The sequence below is a fragment of the Anastrepha obliqua genome, chromosome 1 (assembly GCF_027943255.1).
Source record: "Anastrepha obliqua isolate idAnaObli1 chromosome 1, idAnaObli1_1.0, whole genome shotgun sequence".
NCBI lineage: Eukaryota > Metazoa > Arthropoda > Insecta > Diptera > Tephritidae > Anastrepha > Anastrepha obliqua.
Window position 1 is genome coordinate 59,390,236 of NC_072892.1, and position 19,497 is coordinate 59,409,732.

Below are 19,497 nucleotides of genomic sequence, written 5' to 3' on the forward strand. Positions count from 1 at the left end.
TCGACGAATTTTGGCAACACTCAACAATATCATTAATGAAAATGCAAAATAAAATTGGACCTAAAATAGAGCCCTGCGGCACACCTGACGTAATTGGTTTTAGACTTGAGTAGTTACCACCACATTTAACTTGTTGTAGCCGATTCGAAAGGTAACTTTTTATTAGTTGCAGAGAAAATGCTCCAAACTTATAGTGATAGCACAATTTTTGCAGTAAAATGTTGTGATCAATAGTATCAAATGCTTTTGAAAAATCGAGTAATACTAGCACTGTTAGGTAGTTTTTATCATAAGCAGAGCGAACATCTTCAAAAATTTTAAGCATAGCTGTGGAGCAACTATGCAGACTTCTGAAACCCGACTGGAAATTACTCAGCAGATTATTCTTGTCCAAGTAGTAGGTAATTTGTCGCGCCAAAAATTTTTCAAATACTTTCGATAGGGCAGGTAAAATGCTTATTGGTCTGAAGTGCTGAGGAGCGGTAGGGCATTTTGTTTTTGGCACAGGTATTATATTTGCTATCTTCCAAAGATATGGAAATGTAGATGAGGTGATTGAAAAGTTAATTATGTGCGTAAGTGGTGGTACTACAAATGGTAGAATAATTTTAAGAAATTTAAGGCAAATGCCGTCGGTCCCTATAGCATTAGATTTGACAGTTTGTACACACTGTATCAAATCCATCTCTGTTGCAGACACAAATTCAAACTCACCGTCATCAACATGCACTCGTAGAGGAACTTTTACAGATATGTCGAGTGGAGTCCTGTTAGAAGCTAGAAAGTGAGTATTTAAGATTTCTGGGTCCAAACTGCACACGGGCTTATTCTCTCCTGAGACACCTAAGGTTTTAAGGTTTTTCCATAGGACTTTCGGAGGTAAACTATCATTGAGCTTCCATTGTAAATATGCCCTTTTGGCATCTCTAGTGATTGCAATTACTTTATTTCTTGCTACACGATATTTTTGCCACGAGTGAGTGTTTCTATCAATTTTCCATTTCTTATATGCTTTACTACGCTCTCTAATTAAAGACAATATCTCACGCGTAAACCATGGTTTCCTATTTCCGTGGACTTTAATTTTACGCAACGGAACAAACCTATCAAATAGATGGCTGACTAAAGCATTGAAATGTTGCAGTTTTTCATCCACTGTTGTGAATAACCGACACATATTCCAATTAAGCTCGGCAGCCTCCTTATTTAAGAGATCATGCTGAATAAGTTTAAAGTCTCTAAAAAATATCTCCTTTTCTTGATTGTGTCTGTTGAACTGGATGTTGTAAGATAAGAATATCAACTCGTGGTCGGAAATTCCAGCCATAGGAAGCTGATCAATATGACTGACGTAATCTCTGTCACTGACGCAAAATACATCCAAAAGACTTGGTTTGCAGTGGGGTGCAAAGCGAGTAGCATATTCATTGATTAAGGAAATTCCTAATGATTGGAAACTATCTATCAAACTCCTGGAAGAAAAATTATCACAAAGAAGGTCTACATTTAAATCACCACACACAATAATATGTTCATAGGATATGTGGAATTCCGCTAATTTATCAAATATCACTGAGAGGTCATTTCTATTGCTAGGGTTGTAAATGCATGCAACAAGACATTTGGTATTGTTATCATAAAATTCAACAAAAATGTATTCGACTTCTTGAAAATGATCTGATCTACAGATCTCTTTCCATTTCAAATTATTTTTAAAATATAAAGCAATGCCACCTCCTCGAGTTTTCGTAGTCCTATCACATCTAATAATAGTATAGTCGCACAGGGAATACACATTATTATCAATATAGTCTTTAAACCATGTCTCTGTAATACATATTAAGTCAATGCTCAAATTATCAAAAACAAAATTTAGATAGTCAATTTTTTCAGCATTCAAACTTCGCGCATTCAACTGACACACATTAAACCCATTGTAGCGATTAGAAATGAGTTTAAGCAATCCTCTTGCATGTTCTTTGTCTACTTGTTTTGCTATTTCATTACACATTGACAGTTTATGGTTGGGAGTATACGCAAGGTGGAGGAATTTAAATAAAGCAAGGGGATAATGAGATAGATAGGAATGAGATCAAAATAAAAAAGATTACATTGTAAAGCCAAGAATATGAAAAGTACAAATGAGATGAACGAAATAGAAGTGATACTAAAATAAAAATGATTACAATGTAAAGCAAAGAGTTTGGAAAACATAAATGATAAATAAGAGAATAAATTTAACGCAGACATAACATTAATAATATAACGCATAAATGTTTTTGTTTTTACATATTAGGAGTTGCAATGCTCTCTATACTCGTTTTTTCAGTTATAATTACAGCATCAGTTTGGGGTCGAGCTCTAACAAACACTTGCCCACGAACAGAGAAAACTGACGTTAGACGCTTTTGCTTTTTGTATTGCATAGCCAAACGCATTAGTTCGCGATTTTTTTTCGTAAGACATTCGTGGATAAATAGCTTCCCTTCAATACTGACGCCGACATCACTAAGAGAAAGTGCTCGTCTCTTATCTTTGCAGAATTTAGCTACAGCTTTCAACAGTTGAGAGCGATCTGCAGCAGAGCTCAATTTGATTATAATTGGAGCTGCGCTTTTATTGTTTGGTCGTAACCGAAAAGCAGAACGTACGGGCGCTAGTCTTACTTGAAGCGTTTGGCACAGCTTGGAGAAATCATTTAGAATGTCCTCATCTTTCCTTATAGGCAACCCACTAACAATCACATCTGTTGATATTGCGTTGTTCTCATATACATTTAATTGTTCGGTGAGTGCATATACCTCGCTGCGCAATTTGTCTACATCAGCACATTTCAGTTCAGTTTTTTTTACGCGCTCTTCCATGTGCCTAACTGCCGACTTCAAGTTCATAACATCCGCTGACAACTCACTGAATCGCTCCATTACTCGCTCTTCCGATTCTCTTAGTCGTAAGGTTAGCTCTTCAATGATGCTCTGCTTCTGTGATTCTAGGCGACTCTCAATTTTCGCAAACCACGCATTGAGAGTAGCGCTTGATGCATCGGTACTAAGGGACTTACTTTGTACTGAAGGCGTTTGCGGGGATGGTGACAATTTGTTTAAGGCCGTTGTTCGTGTTGACATTTTTGGCATGTTAGTAAATTCAAACAATTTAACAGGTGTAACAACAAGGCTTTTTCGCAGTATTTGAAGTAGTTATGTTAAACTTTATTACGATTTTGATTTACCCGGACAAAAGAACCACTTTTAAAGGATTTACCTAGTTTTTTAGCAAACTAACACTCAGTGGATTAAATAAAAATACGGATTAAACTGCAACTACTCAAAAACACGTCTACACAGTCTGCTTATACATTTGTCAATGTGGACTCTTTATCGTAGTAATTTACTCTCTGAAGCCGTGGATGCGACTAGGGAATATTTCGGATATTCTAAATTGGCTTTAGATATTTTTCAAGTTTATGAGGTCCGAAGTAAGGAAAAATTATTATTAAATGAAGTTTAGTTAAACTTATTATTAAATGAAGTATAGTTGAAATTGTTCATATTTCAAAAATTTGGTTCCCTCCAATAATGTATGCACGCCTTATGCACTTAACTATCACTCACATGGGCCGCGCATTGCAATAAATTTAAAAAAAAGAAAAAAAAAAAGCGAAGTCGTTTGAGTTTTCGTTACTGTTACATGTCATAGTTAGTAGGAGGTGCAGCAAACAGAGTAACAGTTACAAGTCGTAGATAGTTGAAAGTATTGTAATGAAGTGTGGTAGGAAGAAGGAAACGAAAAATGGAGCGCATTCACCGATAACCGACCCAAACCAACCAAGCCAGCCAGCAAGTCAGCCAATGTGCCACGCATGCGCGCAAACTTACAGCGCCCATTACTGTACGTGAAGACGCTATTAATGTTGTTGTTGGAGTTGGTAAATTTTTCTTTTTAAAATACCATAAATGCGGTTGTTTTTGTTTTAGCTGTCTCTAGGCCAAACCTGGAAAACCCCGCGTTACCGCACCACTTTTTTTTCCAACCTTCCCTGCTTTGAACGAGAGCTGGGCATAAACAACCAAAAAAAGAAAATAGTCAGCTGAAAGGTGCAGCTAACAGCAAAAAGAACACAAGTGCCTAGCATAGAGGAGGACTCGGTTGCAAAAAGGTGCAAAACTGGTTTCCTGCAGAGAGGAGAGTGCATAACACAGCGGTTTCGAGTTCTGTGTTTGCCTGCATGTGTGTGTGTACGTCAAACTAAGAACGTAGTGGTTGTGCAGCTAGAAAGTGGAGGGCGTAAACTCACCGCGCCTGGCGTACACAGGATGCCACAACTTAGCCAAAGCACCGTTACAGTTTTAGTATATGTAGCAAATGCTGATTTCGCAACAACTTTGCTTTGCCACAGTTGCAGTTGCATTTTTCCACCCAACCAGTCAACTAGCCTCATCTGCCCACCAACCAACTTGGGCAGCATTCACAGTGGCATACTGCCATTGCCATTAGCATCCCCGTCTCCCGGTCACGATATGTGGATATGGTGGTGGCGTACCGTCTATTCAACGACTAACTGAATGCATGTCCGAGCAAATAGTCTGCGCTGTCCACTCAGTGAACGCCACCACACTCGTGTTTCAGCTGCACAGCTGCTGCAGCTGTTACTATCGTAAATGGTACACCTATATATGTGTGTATGTATGTATGTATGTGTATGTGTGTGTGTGTGTGTGTGTGCCTTGCAACTGGTATCTCTGCTCCTTTTACTGTTGCAACAGTTGTTGTTACCTTTCGCGTGTTCACAAGTGGTTGATTACAGCTTTACAATTGCTATTGTTGTTGTTGTAGTTGTTATTGTCGCTGTGGCACTGCTAATGTTACAGCTTGTTGCTTTTAGTGGGGCACATTTTATTCCTATTTACTAGCTTGATTGTGGCATAATATGCTGTTTGTTGTACGCTGCAGCGGTGGGCTGAGTGGCGCTGCGCCACCGACCGAGCTGGTTTATTCGATCATCTGGTTGTAGTTGGCAGCAATTGCATCACCGATTTTGTTTTTGTTTATGTGTAGTACCTTGTTATTGTTGCTGTCTGCTGCTGTCATTGCCAGCGTTGCTAAAGTGGTGTAGTGGAGCACGGGCGCACGCGCGCTTTATAATCGAGTTTTTCGTGTGTTTAGCTATTTTCTTGGCTTGCCTATGGTTACCACAACGATTCCTATATTCTTAACACCCTTCTCTTATTTACTTGCTTGTCTGATAAGTAATGAATTTCACCCAGCTGCTTACAAAGCTAAAGGGGTTTCCTAAGGAGGCGCTTGAATTTGAACTTAAATATTTTTAAACAAATTGTGGATAAGATAACACTAGACAAATGTAATTCATATCGCTGGAAGAACGTCATAACCAAAATATAAAAAAACTTATTTCTATTTGGTTCTTTTTTATTATTATGTTTTGTTTTTAGATAAGCATAGTTTCTGCTATCTACAACACTTTTTTTGCCATATAAAAAATCCCTGCGATTGTTATCAGTATTAGATGAAAATGTGTATTTACTTTTACTTAAGAAGACATGGCAAATTGATAACTTCTCAGCCGCTGGATTTTTGATTTTTTTTGTTATGAGATTGTTTTTTTTAGAAAAGTAGCGATATCTTGCAAAAGTGACTTATTTTATTCGAACGTTGCTATGTTGCTCGTGCATCAAAATCAGCTAATTATTGTAAAAAGTCTCTTAAAGTTTCCTTTCAAAACAATGCGGTTTCAGCCCGAATTTCGGGCCACGGAAAAAACACGACAAATCGAGATTCGGGATGCTGGATCCCGTTATTGATAGATACCCATTGTATGATTTGTTGCGTTTTAGGGGCCTGCTTTACTCAAAATTTAATGCCTACCATCGTTTCTGAATTATATTTGTTGTTTTATCTCATTACATCTATAAAAACGTATAAAATTTCTTCGTAATAGATTCATTCAAAAACTGCTGCCCCGATTTCAACATGTTCCACAAATGGAGGGCCCTACAGTTTCAGGCCAACTCCGAGGGGCAGATATGTTTTATGCGGAGCTTTTTCATGGCAGAAATACACTCGGACGATTGCCATTGCCGGCCGAGGGGCGACCGTTATTAGAAAAAACTTTTTCTTCATTTTAGTCTTTCACCGAGATTCGAACCTACTTTCTCTCTGAACTCCGAATGGTAGTCACAAACACAACCCATTCGGCTACGGCGGCTAGTACGGGAAACAAAACCCGCTCTCTTCGCCGTCCGTTCTTGTGTTTCCTTGCATAAATCGGGACTGTGTTTAAAGTTTTCCGGTATATTATTGTAATATTTGGGAAAAATATTGGGTACGGTTTTTTTGTTTTTAATTTTGTTATATAAAACAGAATAATGATAGTTTTGATTATCTTTTGAAAGATAGGTTTGAGGAAAAATTTAACAACTCTAAATCTGGACAAATTTCTGGTTTTAAGGTATCATTTGGAAGCCATTTTATTTCTTGAATTTACCCTTTTACGTTACTTTTTTTTCGCAGGTAATTTGGTTCTTTTGAAAAAATAAAAGAAAAAATTTTAACTGTCAATAAAATGAAAATAAAAATAAAATAAAATATAAATTAAAAATTAATGAAATTAAAAAAATATTATAAAAGTTTGATTAAATGAAAATAAAAATTAAATTAAACAAAAAAATCAAGTAAAATAAAAATTAAATTGAATAAAATTAAAATAAAATTAAATAAAATGAAAATAAAAATTAAGTAAAATGAAAATAAAAATTAAATAAAATGAAAATAAAAATTAAATAACAGATAAAAGTAAATAAAACCCGTCAAAAACGAACTTTACATACATACATATTTATTTGGTTTTCCTCTGGGTATTCTACTATTTTTTTGAGGGCAAGATAGATTTCTATCATTTAGCAATGCGTATTTATTATTGTACACACATACATGTGTACGTAAGTGTTTCTTATTACAAATATTGCACGCCATTTATTTGCCATCGCGCCACCCCATATTGCCAGCTCTATCGCACCGTGTTTTACGCAAACAACTGGCACCCCAATTTCAAACCATACAGGGGTGCACAATAAAAGCACACCAAAGATTAGCAAAGCTTTGGAATATCATTGTATTTTTATGAAAATAATAAAAAAAAATTAAATTAAATGAAAATAAAAATTTAATATAAAAATTATATTGAATTAAAAGTAAATAAATATTTAATACTATAATAAACACCAAATAACTCAAATATTTCAAATTTTGCACAAAATTAAAACAATATGAGTATGCAGTTTTTGACCCATTAAATTTTGGAATAATAAAATGTAAGTTTGAAGTAGTTCAAAAATCTTGTTGATTTTTGCAAATTTTTTTTTTTCTTCTATTTATTTTTTTGCTTACCTGTTGGATGTTTTTGTAACGAATACTCAAATTTTTTTTATTTAAAAACAAATGCGTAACACCGTTAACAAACAAATTATCAAAACTTAAAAAAAATTAAATGTCAAAACTGCAAAATGCGTATGGGTTTATTTGTGTTATTGAGGAGACGTTACATTGTTATTGTTTATATAATATTTGTTTGTTACCCTTTTTATGATTTATATTGCGGCAATACAAATGCATACACACATATGTATGTATGTACCTATTAATATTTTATAACTTTGGAGCCATTTCTTGAGCTTTGTACGCAGTAGTAGTAGTGCGTCTTCAATTTGTTCTCCCCATGGATTTGGGTTTATTTGCTTATAGATTATTACGATTCATGAAACCAATTTATTTCCTCCCTTTCTCATTCATTCACACATACATACATATGTGCATTAGTATGTGTAACATACAAGGTACTTATTTCGTTTCATTTATGCGTTGCGTTGCTTGTACTTTTTATATCGGTAGCTTTCCACAAACAAAAGCCAAATATCTTTGAAAATTTTCAAACTTTTTTTGTGCGGCGTCAGCTCTTTTATGTTGTATGCCTCTGTTGTTGGTGTTTTTTCCGTTCCATTTTTTTATTATCAGATTATTTCTTGAGCTCAGCTTCACTTCAGCAAGATCGCAGATCAATTTGCGATTGGATAGAATTCTTTCCACGAATTGTTTGACTGCTGCTTCAAAAGTATTTGTTGCTCATTCGCCGTAGTATACAAATGGCGTTTAGTGGTGGTGGTTGTGGTGGAGATGGCAGTGTAGTAGTCGTCGCGTTGTCGTTGAATTTGCGCTGGTGGCAACTTCCTTTTCCAGTAAATCCAACCGACCGATGCCAAATTATAAACTAAAACGTTTTGTGTTTTGTCGCATTAATTTGTGTGGTTCCATCGTTTTGTTTATACGAACTGTGCAATGCTTTTTAAAGTTTTGATTTCAATTGCCTTTTGTTTATTTTGTTTTCATAAAAAGAAAAATATGTATTGGTGTGAAAAATTTTGCCGCTTAATTGCTGCGTCAGTAGATCTTTATGTAAATTGCGGAACTGATTATGTGGGATGCATGCATGAATGTTTGTGCATTGTATGTGAAAAGTAGTGAAGTGGAAAGAGGCTTTGTTTAAGAAAAAACTATTTGGGCAATCTTGTTTAGGATAATGATTTTTCTTTTCTTTTTCCAACGCCGAATGTGAGTACAAAAATAATATATGTATGTTTGTACCACCTACGAGCATAGTCAGTCCAAAAAGTTTTGGCACAGTGGTTGTTTTACTACGATGTTCACAATATTTTTCATGCTAAATTTTTTCGTTAATTTTGTATGGATGTATATTGCAGAATTTTGACTATTTATTAATTTTTTGTAATCTTTAATTTTTTTTAATTTTTTTTTTTTTAATTTTGGAAAATATGTACATGTACTTGTCCTCATAACAATAGAAACGCGACACATATTGCAAAGTTTTGACTATTTATTTAATTTTTATACGAAATATTTTGACTATTTAGTTATTTTTTTATTTAATTTTTATGACGACTTATTGCAAAGTTTTGACTATTTATTTGTATATTTTAATTTTTTTTCTTATGAAAATATATATTTGTGTAGTAGCGCGACACATTTTTTATGCTTTTATAAAAATATAGTTTATACCTCAAGTTTCAAACTTTATAAATTATTTTAGAAAATTCAAAAAAAAAGCTTCTTAAAAATTCTAAATTTTTTGGCCAGAATTTTCACGAAGAATTTTAAAGTGCAAGTTTAAGTGGCACCAAAATCGCGTTGATTTTTGTTTTTTTTTTTTTTTTGTTTTTGGAGACTGTCTTTGCATTTATACACATATATATATATAATTGGCGCGTACACCCTTTTTGGGTGTTTGGTAGAGCTCCTCCTATTTGTGGTGTACGTCTTGATGTAGTTCCACAAATGGAGGGGCCTACAGTTTCAAGCCGACTCCGAACGGCAGATATTTTTATGAGGAGCTTTTTCATGGCAAAAATACACTCGGAGGTTTGCCATTGCCTGCCGAGGGGCGATCGCTATTAGAAAAAAACTTTTTCTTCATTTTAGTTTTTCAACGCGATTCGTACTTACGTTCTCTTTGAATTCCGAATGGAAGTCACGCACCAACTCATTCGGCTACGGCGGTCTCCAAAAATATATGTATATCCAGTGTTAAAAGTATCAACAATTTTGCCAATATAAATTTTCCCATATACATACCTATACGGCCCACCAAACAAATATAATAATTTTGTCAATATATTTAGTCCATCATTTCTTTTCCTAAAGCTTTTTATTCCTTTAAACTTCTTCATCTTAAAGGTGCTCTTTTTCTTAGTCCTCGTGAAACGTTTCTACAGCAGCAAGTATCACCTCGCTAACTTTGTAAATATTCGCTTTTGAGCTGTTCCTTGAGGCTAGAAGAGATATCTGAAGATCAGAAGAACAGGGAGGCAGACAATTCGAAACCCACTTCAACTTGGTGTGCGGTTGCGTAGTCGTTTGTTCATAGGTTCTTCGGTTAACACTCCATCGGTATCCCTCGCGCGAAAACCTTCGTCATGTTAAAAGGTGCAGATTTACATGATTTTGGTATCCCACTATACAACTTGATGAACTATTCTAGAATCACGTGCCATCAGAAATTAAGACCCAAATGCTAAACTGCTACAATAACAGCCTAAATATTTTTGGCATAACATTTTGAAAATTTGCATCCGCTACTACATACCACATTTTCGGCGGCTAAAATTGCCACGAGCAAGAAAGGGAACACGTGAAACAAGAGTAGAAAGAAATACTATACGTAGATACATACATACATATGCACGTTCATACATACGTGCATCCATATGTATATATATCGAAAGGATCAAATTATCTGAGCCTAAATACGGCTACCAACTTCTATGCCACAAGTGTTTCTTCATTTATGTGGTCGTATGTATATATATTTGCCTGTACAGGGTCTGTCTAGTTCGAGTTTCGTTTTTGACAGTACTTTGCTTTGTGACAGCTTTCACATTTCGCTGACGTCTCTTTTGGCAGATGTTAAATAGGAAATCTGCAATTGGTGTGATTTCGCTCGTGGACCGCTGAAGAATAAATGAAATCCCCTACGAAAATGGAGCTATGAAAACAAAGAACCGAATATATGCTTTGATATTTTATGTTGCCTAAACGAGAAAAATTATTTTGATTTTGTTAATCTTCAACATTTTTTAAGTTGCCTCGTAACTAAAAATGAAGAAACATTATTTTTTAAGTGATTTTTTTTTTTTTTTGCCAAAGTACAATATATTTTTCACAAGAAAAGTGCAAAACCTTTTGTAAACGCTGTTGTTTTTTTAATATTTAGCCCCATACCACCTCAGCTAATTTATTAAATATTCCCTTACATATTTAAGAGTACTTAAAAAGCTGGGGGCAGTTATGCTCCGTTGCGCCATTTGAGAGAATTTGGTTCATACTTAAGTATACCGGACATTAATGTGTTATTTAAAGTATTGCCTAACTTCATGGATAATTGGCCACAACTATCTTTATACGTAGTGCAAATTTTTCTGTCGCTCAGAAGAATTGATAGAATCAACGTTAAAGGTACTTCCCTTATAACAGTTTTCGGAGACTCAACAGTCAAGAGACAACGTATCCCATTCCATCTCGTCTTAAACGGCAATTAGTGGTGTCGTACCGTAGCCATAACCGTAACCATAGCAATCAGCTGTTCTGATCAAACATATAGGCATCACTGTAAACGACGCCATAACCATAACCGTTGCCGTATGCATGTATTAAATTTTGGATTTTTCCCATAACCTTAAGCAGCTGTGAAATACTTTACATTTATTTTGATATTTGCGATAAAAATTTGGGTAATAGAAATGAACGACGAAAAATTATTTGAATTAGTGGGAAATTCTCCGTATTTTATAACAAAATGCAAATGTTGTCATTAACTCTACTTCAATATCAGCTGTTTGTGGTTACGGCTGTGACGTTCTGGCTACGGCACCACTAGTTGCACCTTTAGGTTTACTTAAAAAATTAGATTTGGATGAGGTACTGTGATGAGTAGAGGACACAAAAGACCATGAGGTCGAAGTGCAAATCTAATCTAATCTAAAATATCATTAGAAATTGTGGTGTTTCTTATATCTAGTTTTTACTTTGACGTTTCGCTTTACATTCGCAAAAATAATTATCTATTACATAGAAAACACGGTGTTGCATGTAAAAAAGTATGGTAATAATCTATGATTATTTTATAATCTCAGATTTCGGGAGAGAAATTTTGTAAGGGTAATCTCGCTTTTTATTTACGGATTGGGAGTTAAGCACATATTATTAGCCTATTGTTGATGGTAAAATGCTATGAAACATTTCAGCAAAAGAAACTAGAACTTGAACGACCCTTTATGTAGCATGCTTGTACCAATGTAAGTAGTGCTACAGATTTACCTGCTAACAACAACGAAATATCTACGTACATATATGTATTTGTACAGACACCGAACCACGCATATTTCACATATGTATGTAAGTATACACATACATACATATGTACGAATGCATAGCCGTGCATATGCAGAAAGATAGACATGATCGATGCCTCTTCGTTTCTTGTGGCACCTTTTAAGCAAAAATGTTTGTGTTTTATGTTGAGCCATCATCGTCATCATCATCATCAGCAGCAGCAGCACCACCAGCACCAGGCCAAGCTCAGGTAACCACTCTGTGAAATGCATACCCTACAGCTTGTTTCATTATTTAGTGCGCCAAAAATGTATTGACATATAATACCTGAAGAATAAAAGCATTTCAACTGAAAATAAAAGCATTTTCCGCATGATTTGTTTGGGAAGCGAGAAACTAGAAGAAGCAGAACGAGAAACAACCGACAACAGGAGTAGCAAAAAGGTAAAAACCAAAAGCAGCAGCGCCAGTGCTGGTATAAATAAATGTGTCTGTCTGTGTATGCAGGCTATATATGTATGTATGTATGTAGAATGAAGGCTATGGAGTTTCGCAGTCCAGAATCCTCCACCAAAGAGGTAATCGTCGTCGTAACTGCGACAAGGTGGATTGCAAAAAAATCTATGAGATCGAAGAGGAGGCAATGAGAAGAAAGAAGTATTATAGAATAAACAAATGCGCACACCTACATGCATACATACATTCACAAATGCGGAGGATACGCGACTTTGTATGTATGTGCATATGTAGACAGTCTGCAAATGGAGCAGCGATCAGTTGGCAGCTGCAAATGCGCTGGAGGAGGCGCCGCGACGTGGAAGCTCTTAGAAAATGATGAACAAACGTAAGCAGTAGCAGAGGTGAAAGAGAAGAGGAGGAGGCGTTGTTGATTGCTGCCTACCCAGACCACATGGTGTTTTTTACCTTGCCAAATTTTACGCCAGACATGACTGTCTGCCTGCCAATTTCACTTCACTGCCTGTTTGTGCGTTACGTACGGCGAGTATGTATGTTGTATGCACATATGTATGTATGTTTGCGTGTAGCTGCAAATATGATGTCGCTATTAAATCAAAATTTTAAAGATTCGGTTCACTTGTTGTTTATTGGGACTGCATGCGTCTGCTGCTGCTGTGCATGCAAGGTGCGAGTAACTCAATTGGCGACGGAGCATTACTGAAGTGGCGCGCAATGACGGTTGATGAATGTTGTGTATTGTGCGGGTGTTTACTTACACCGCAAAGGCGGTAGGAGAAGGGAGGAAGTGGAGCGCATGGCGACTGCACTCTAGCAGGATGCATTCATACTTCTTTAGTTTGTGTGTCAAGGGATGTCCTTCTGTGCTAAGTACACTGAATAAAGGGCGGAAATTTAATACTTAAGCTACAAGATTTAATGAAATTTTTTATTCGTATAAAAGAGTTGAGAAAATATTTTTTTATTTTTTTCTATGTCTTATTTATACGAAAAATTGTATTCACGTGTACATACATAGGTTCATATACATATGTATGTATAAAGATGGGTAATTATTTACTTGTATATCTACTTGAAAATAACTAGGCGCCGAATCGGATGGATATATGTACATACATACATATGTACTTGTACATACATATGCATACATATGTATGTATATAGTTTAATAAATATATGAAATATGAATGCAATCTTGGTACTCGACGTTTCGTATTTCTGCATCCATATGCACATACATAAATATGTATATATACATATGTACATACATATGTATATGAGACAGTCATAAATATATGTAGCATGGAATTGCGCGCAGGGCGGGAAAGTGACAATGTTTTATATTCAATTAAAAATTAATATTGCACTTGTCCCGGCCTATGTGCGGTTTACGTGAGCAACAAGTCTACGATAGTGAATGGCAAAACTAAAGAACAATACAGCTATACAACAGCGTACCTAAAGATTCTGATTAAAAAGTTGAAATTGCTGTTGATAATTTTTTTTTTTATTAAATTTTTTTTTTCTAATTTTTTTTTTAATTTTGTACAAAGTGTGAAATTTTGAGGTATTTGGATTTTTTTGTATGCTTTATACTTTTACAAAATATAAAAAAAACTGAATACAGAAAAATATAATCGAAACTGGGTAATTCGCCGCGCTCCTAATATTTGGAACACATGTGTATGGGGAAATGACCGCCAGCTGTTGTTGTTTTAGCAACTCTTTTTTTATGCTGTCTAAAGAAATTCATGGTTTTATCTATTAACAATGTCTTATTAGCTGAAAATTTGTCTTTAACATTCATTTAAGTTAATTATAAATTTAATGCTTTGACGTCGTTTTTCTCGAATTGTTGATATTTTCAGCATTGGCGTTTTCCAGCAAACGAGCGATATGTACTAAATTCCAAATAATATTTTAATTGTGTTATCTTCTAATTTTATTTTATGTTTTATTGATTTTGTTCATTTCTTTTATAAGTGTGGGGTATCCCGTTACGACTGCCTACTTAAAAAAAATGCAATACAATTTTCATGTTTCTAATTTTAATGTTTTTTGGTAATAAATACATAGCGCCTGTGTATGGAAATGAAGCACGGTTGAGAGAGAGTACAGGAGGTCAAGCTCATCGCAGTACCATTACTCGGTTATCAGCGAATTGAAAAGAATTAATTGTTGAGCTGACGAAATTTTTCTTTTAATTGATTTGTTGTTTACATTCTTTACTATTTTTTAAATATCTTTCAATGCCTAGGTATATCCATCTAATCTAACTTTTGATTTTTGTTTATAAAAGTTAGTTTTGTTTTAAATAAATGCGTAATGTCTCAAGAATGTTGTTTCAAATTTTCAATTCGGTAGGAGGAATTTTTTTATTTATTTAATTATTATTTTTTTAATTATTTATTTATTTATTATTATTATTTTTTTATTTATTTATTAAATTTTTTTATTTATTTATTTATTTTTTTTAATTAATTTATTATATTAATTAATTATTTTTATTTATTTAAGCAACGGCTCCAGGCAGGGTTGCGAAAGCAAAGCAATACCCAAAAATGGAATATGTTTGTATTTTTATTTGCAATTATTTACCGTTATGTAAGAAATTAAGTGAGGAATGTCGTTATTTTCTTTTGCTTTTGTCAATTTAGAATGTAGAGAGAAGAAATAAATAAATAAAATATGTCTTCAACTATAAATTTATATTGTGTTTTAATCAATTTAAAAATATTTGTAGGGTTTACTCAGACTTTATGTATATCCCGCCGAGAAACTGTTTTATTGTATTATGTGATGTTACAAAAACAACAAACTACTGAACGCGCTTCCTGGTTACTATTTTGGAATGTCCTTCTAATACCTGCAGTTCTCGTCAGGCGTATGAAAAGAATAATTTGTTTTGCATACTAGCACACTATATGCACATATTTCTAAGTGCTACCTGACTTGGAGCAATGCTGGAGGAAATCTGGATGATTACCACTGGCCTTAATCAGTCTGCTAGGTAGTAAGGCAGCTTACTTTCCGGCATTAATAGTTCAGCTGAGCTGAATAATTTTTGCAACCTCAACACTCAATGAATAAATCACTAACAAAAATGCAATAACTCTATATACATATACATAAATGGCTTATAAATTTGCCGCTCTTTCCCGCTCACTCTCTCTTGTTCTTTCACTAAATTATACCTTCTATTTTCTCTTTACAGATTTCAACATCAGCCATACCTACCTGCTTGGAATCCATTGTGGAACAAAATTAATTCTAAAAGTACTCAGTTTACCTCATGACTTTTAAAAATTATATGTTTTGTTTCGAAAAGGGTAAGTGTTTTAAAACCTTTAAAGAAAGCAACACAATTTATTCGCATTTTTTTGGTACAATTTCATTTTCTTGCATGAAGATTGTCTAAAAAAGTAACCAGTTAAATTTTTTCAATCGAAATTTTCCATTTATTTCTGAGATTTTAATCATGGGATTTTAATGTATAAATTTATTAGCCATTGAATAATAAATTAAAATAATAATTCGACTCCATATGCATAGCACTGACAACGCAATGGCCTTTAGAGGTCTAAGTTGAGATCTTTTTACAGATCATCCAGCACTAACTAACCGAACTTAGCCATTGATTGTTGTAAGAAAAAATAAAAAAATTGATAACTTAACACGCATCAACGCATTAGTTCCTGGCTAAAAATGTCAACCTTACTGACTTTAAAAAAATCATGTTTAAAGAATAAAAAATGAAAAAGTAAGAGAAGTCGAAGTCTGTATATTTATAGAAAACAAATAAAAATAAATTGAAAAATAAATACAAATTAAAAAAAGTATTATATAATATTAGTTGTGCTTCATATTTTTCAAACAAAATGAAATTGTTGTCAAAGTGACAAAAGGAATTGATGGATACGTCGTAAATATTTATTTTAATACGAAACGAATATTTACATAAAATCCTTTAATATTATTGAAAAATCTTCAGTGATTTTTGAAGATATTTAAATTATTTAAACACTTTATAAGGGGGGAAGCGCGAACTAAAATGAATATTGCCTGTAGTCGCGTAATTAAAAAGGAACACCGTACACGTCCGATTAACAATTGAAAAGTGAAATTCTTTATTACGTTCTGTCGTTATATTATGCTTAAAACTAAGATTAAAGAAATAGCGGAAATGGAAGAACAGTACGTAGAGAGTTAGAGAGAGTATAGGTGAGTAAGTTAAGTAAATAGAAATAAGAAGAACGGAAAGTATAGCTGTAGGATAGAGTCAATGATCGAAAGTAAATAGAGAAAGGTAAAGAAGATAGCGAAAGCGAGAAACAGTAATGTATATAATTATATAGAAAAATAACTTATATAATATATTATTAATAATATTTCTATTAGCTACTTAATTATCAATTATTAATTTATTATATTAATTTTAATTTATCAAATTTAATTTAATTTTATTTTATTTGATTCTATTAGAATAATTTGCCAGAAACTGGCTTGACAATTATTATTATATATTTTTTTATATGAAAATTAGTATTTTGTGAATGAAATTCTAAAACGTTTGTTTTATATTTGAAAAGTGTATTTCCTACGGTTTTTAAGCGATTTTTTTTTGTTTTGTTTTCAATTTTGCTCTTACAATTTTTGTTTTTTTAGCTTTTAATATGAACATTTTTAATCATTCCTCCTTACGTTCGTTTCCAGACAATCTCTTTTTTTTCTTTTTTCCACACTGGTCGGTTTCTACAATTTGAAGGCAAACAATATAAAATTATTAGTAAAAAATGTTAGAATTTTTTTTTTTAAATCAATCTTGCCCAAAATTCTCTTCATTCTAAAAGTTTTACACAAAACTCAGCTCTGTCTCCAATTTTGTTCGTAGTATCGGCAAAATGTCCATTTCATTCAACAAAATCTAGATGGCGATATTCTATTCGAGCACCTGCAAATAAAATTTATTTATTAGTTAAGCAGTAGACTAGTTTCAATTTTTACCTTTGAACTGAGGCAGAAAATATTCCAATTCAAATTTTTTTTCTATTTCCGCGTTTCGTTTTCCGCTTGCCTTCTAATGCACAGCAAAGCAAATATTTTAGCGAGAATGAACATGAAAGAAATTGCACGCTTTTTCAATCAAATGTTTTAAGTTATGTTCGTTTTGCAATACATTTAGAATATGAGCGTTTTACCGGTTGAATTTTCTCTTTGCACTTACATATATGTATGTATGTATGTGTGCATTACTCATGCCGAGCTTTAAGTGCAAACTTCCAACAAATATTACTTGAATTACGCTCAAGTATATTACAAATTAAATACTTAAATTAAAGATTTTATTTATAGACGAATTACACTTCAATAATAAAATAACAAAAATAATCTTATTTAGTTACTTGCTTCGTGTCACACATACTTGTTGTCGGCTTTTGCATGATGAAAATCAAAAATTTTAGATATTAGCGTCAAGCACCCGACACGCACACATATAAGCCTGCTGGACAAGCATGCTGGAGCGTCACCAGAGGCCATAAGAGCCCGGACTTTGTTATAAATTATCGCGATTTGCAACTTATCAAACTTACGAGTTATCGCAATGCTACTGTACGGCTAACATTTACAGTTTAAAAACTTCTATAAATTACACATTCATTATTATAACACATCCATTCAAATAGAGTTTGTACATACAGTGGCTCACTTAAGTATTTTAGATGTGAAGGAGATTAACGAAATCTTTAAACTTTTTTTATTAATTTTTTTATATTTTTTTAAGAAATTATTAAAACTAAATCTTGGTACTACATAAATTATTCAGCAAAACTTAAAAAGTAATTGTTATTTTTCATATAAACTCAACAGTACGTAAAAAAACCCAGAATCCGTTTTTAGCAGGGATAACAATAAAAATGAATATACAAAAATTTTATACATTGTTTATTAGTATTTAAGCTTTATAAAAAAATGTATTTTAATTTTTCTTTACAAAAGTTAGTATATAAAAAATCACGTAACCCAAAGTTCAATGAAAAAAAGTTGCTCCACGGTTTGCATCATTTCTCCTTGAAATGTTGATGGACCTGAAAAAAGTAAAAAAATCTTGAAAAATAAATTTGTAGTTATAGTCTTTCGAGCCGGACTTTTTAAATTTCGAAACATTTTTTGCAATTTACGGCATTTTAAAAAGGAGTATGCGTTTTACGTCATAAATGTCACACTTTAATTATGATTATAAAATTCTTTTATTAAAAATATCAAAAATCCGGCTCGACAGACTAGAGAGAAAACACTTTCGAATATTAAAACTGCATCAAAAAATATTAAAAGCTGTATGAGCTATCACGCAGACGGTGCCGGAGAAAGGAGTTTCGAGAAAAACGAGTTTAAACGGCCAGCTGACTCAAACGAAAGACCTGTGCTCATCAAACTCTCGTCGGGCAGCTACATTTTCTACCATAACTTTGGGTCTATGGGGAATTTTTACAATCGACTTGCACAGAAATACGCCTAAAACTATAAAGAATAATAATCTGTAAAAAAAATCAATATTTTTTTTAATTCCTGACGTACAAATGTAACACCTCAAGGCTTTTGTTTAACAGCTCTTCATTTGATTTCCGGCAGACCAATCCATTTCGCGGGTTCTACGTAGCCGGAACGACCGGGATTTATATCTGGCCAGGTATTGTCTTTAGTTTGTCGTTGGTTTTTGGGACTGATGCATGGGGGTTTTCGATATTTTCTCAGCAACTTTCACCAGCCACAGCTTGTTATATTTTCCAAATTACCATTTTATTACATTTGCTATCGTTTTTCTTTCGTTTGACGGCACCGACTAAACGTATTACGAATATATTTCGTAGATTTTCGTCCATTGTGAAGATATAATATAAAAGATTTTTTTTCAGCTCGAGTTATTTCTTTATCCCTCGACATTTTCGTTATGCACATACATATGTATGTACATCTGAAAGTAAAATTAATCACAATATATACTAGTAACCCCGGCTCAGCTTTAAATAAATAATCAAATCGAAAGACGGTTTCAAAAACAAGAAGCAAAATACTTTTGTGAGCACAGAATCGCATTGCGCCGCA

General features: G+C 33.6%; 1 protein-coding gene across 2 annotated transcripts in view; it reads left to right on the forward strand.

Annotated features, from left to right (window-relative positions):
- LOC129249068 (uncharacterized) overlaps positions 1-19,497 on the forward strand; it is a 53,468-nt gene that overhangs the window by 18,239 nt on the left and 15,732 nt on the right. For both annotated transcript variants that reach the window (XM_054888694.1, XM_054888702.1), the window contains one exon: positions 15,608-15,722. In XM_054888694.1, coding sequence (XP_054744669.1) covers positions 15,686-15,722 — 37 coding nt within the window. In that variant the 5' untranslated portion in view covers positions 15,608-15,685. The remainder of the gene's footprint in view (positions 1-15,607; positions 15,723-19,497) is intronic.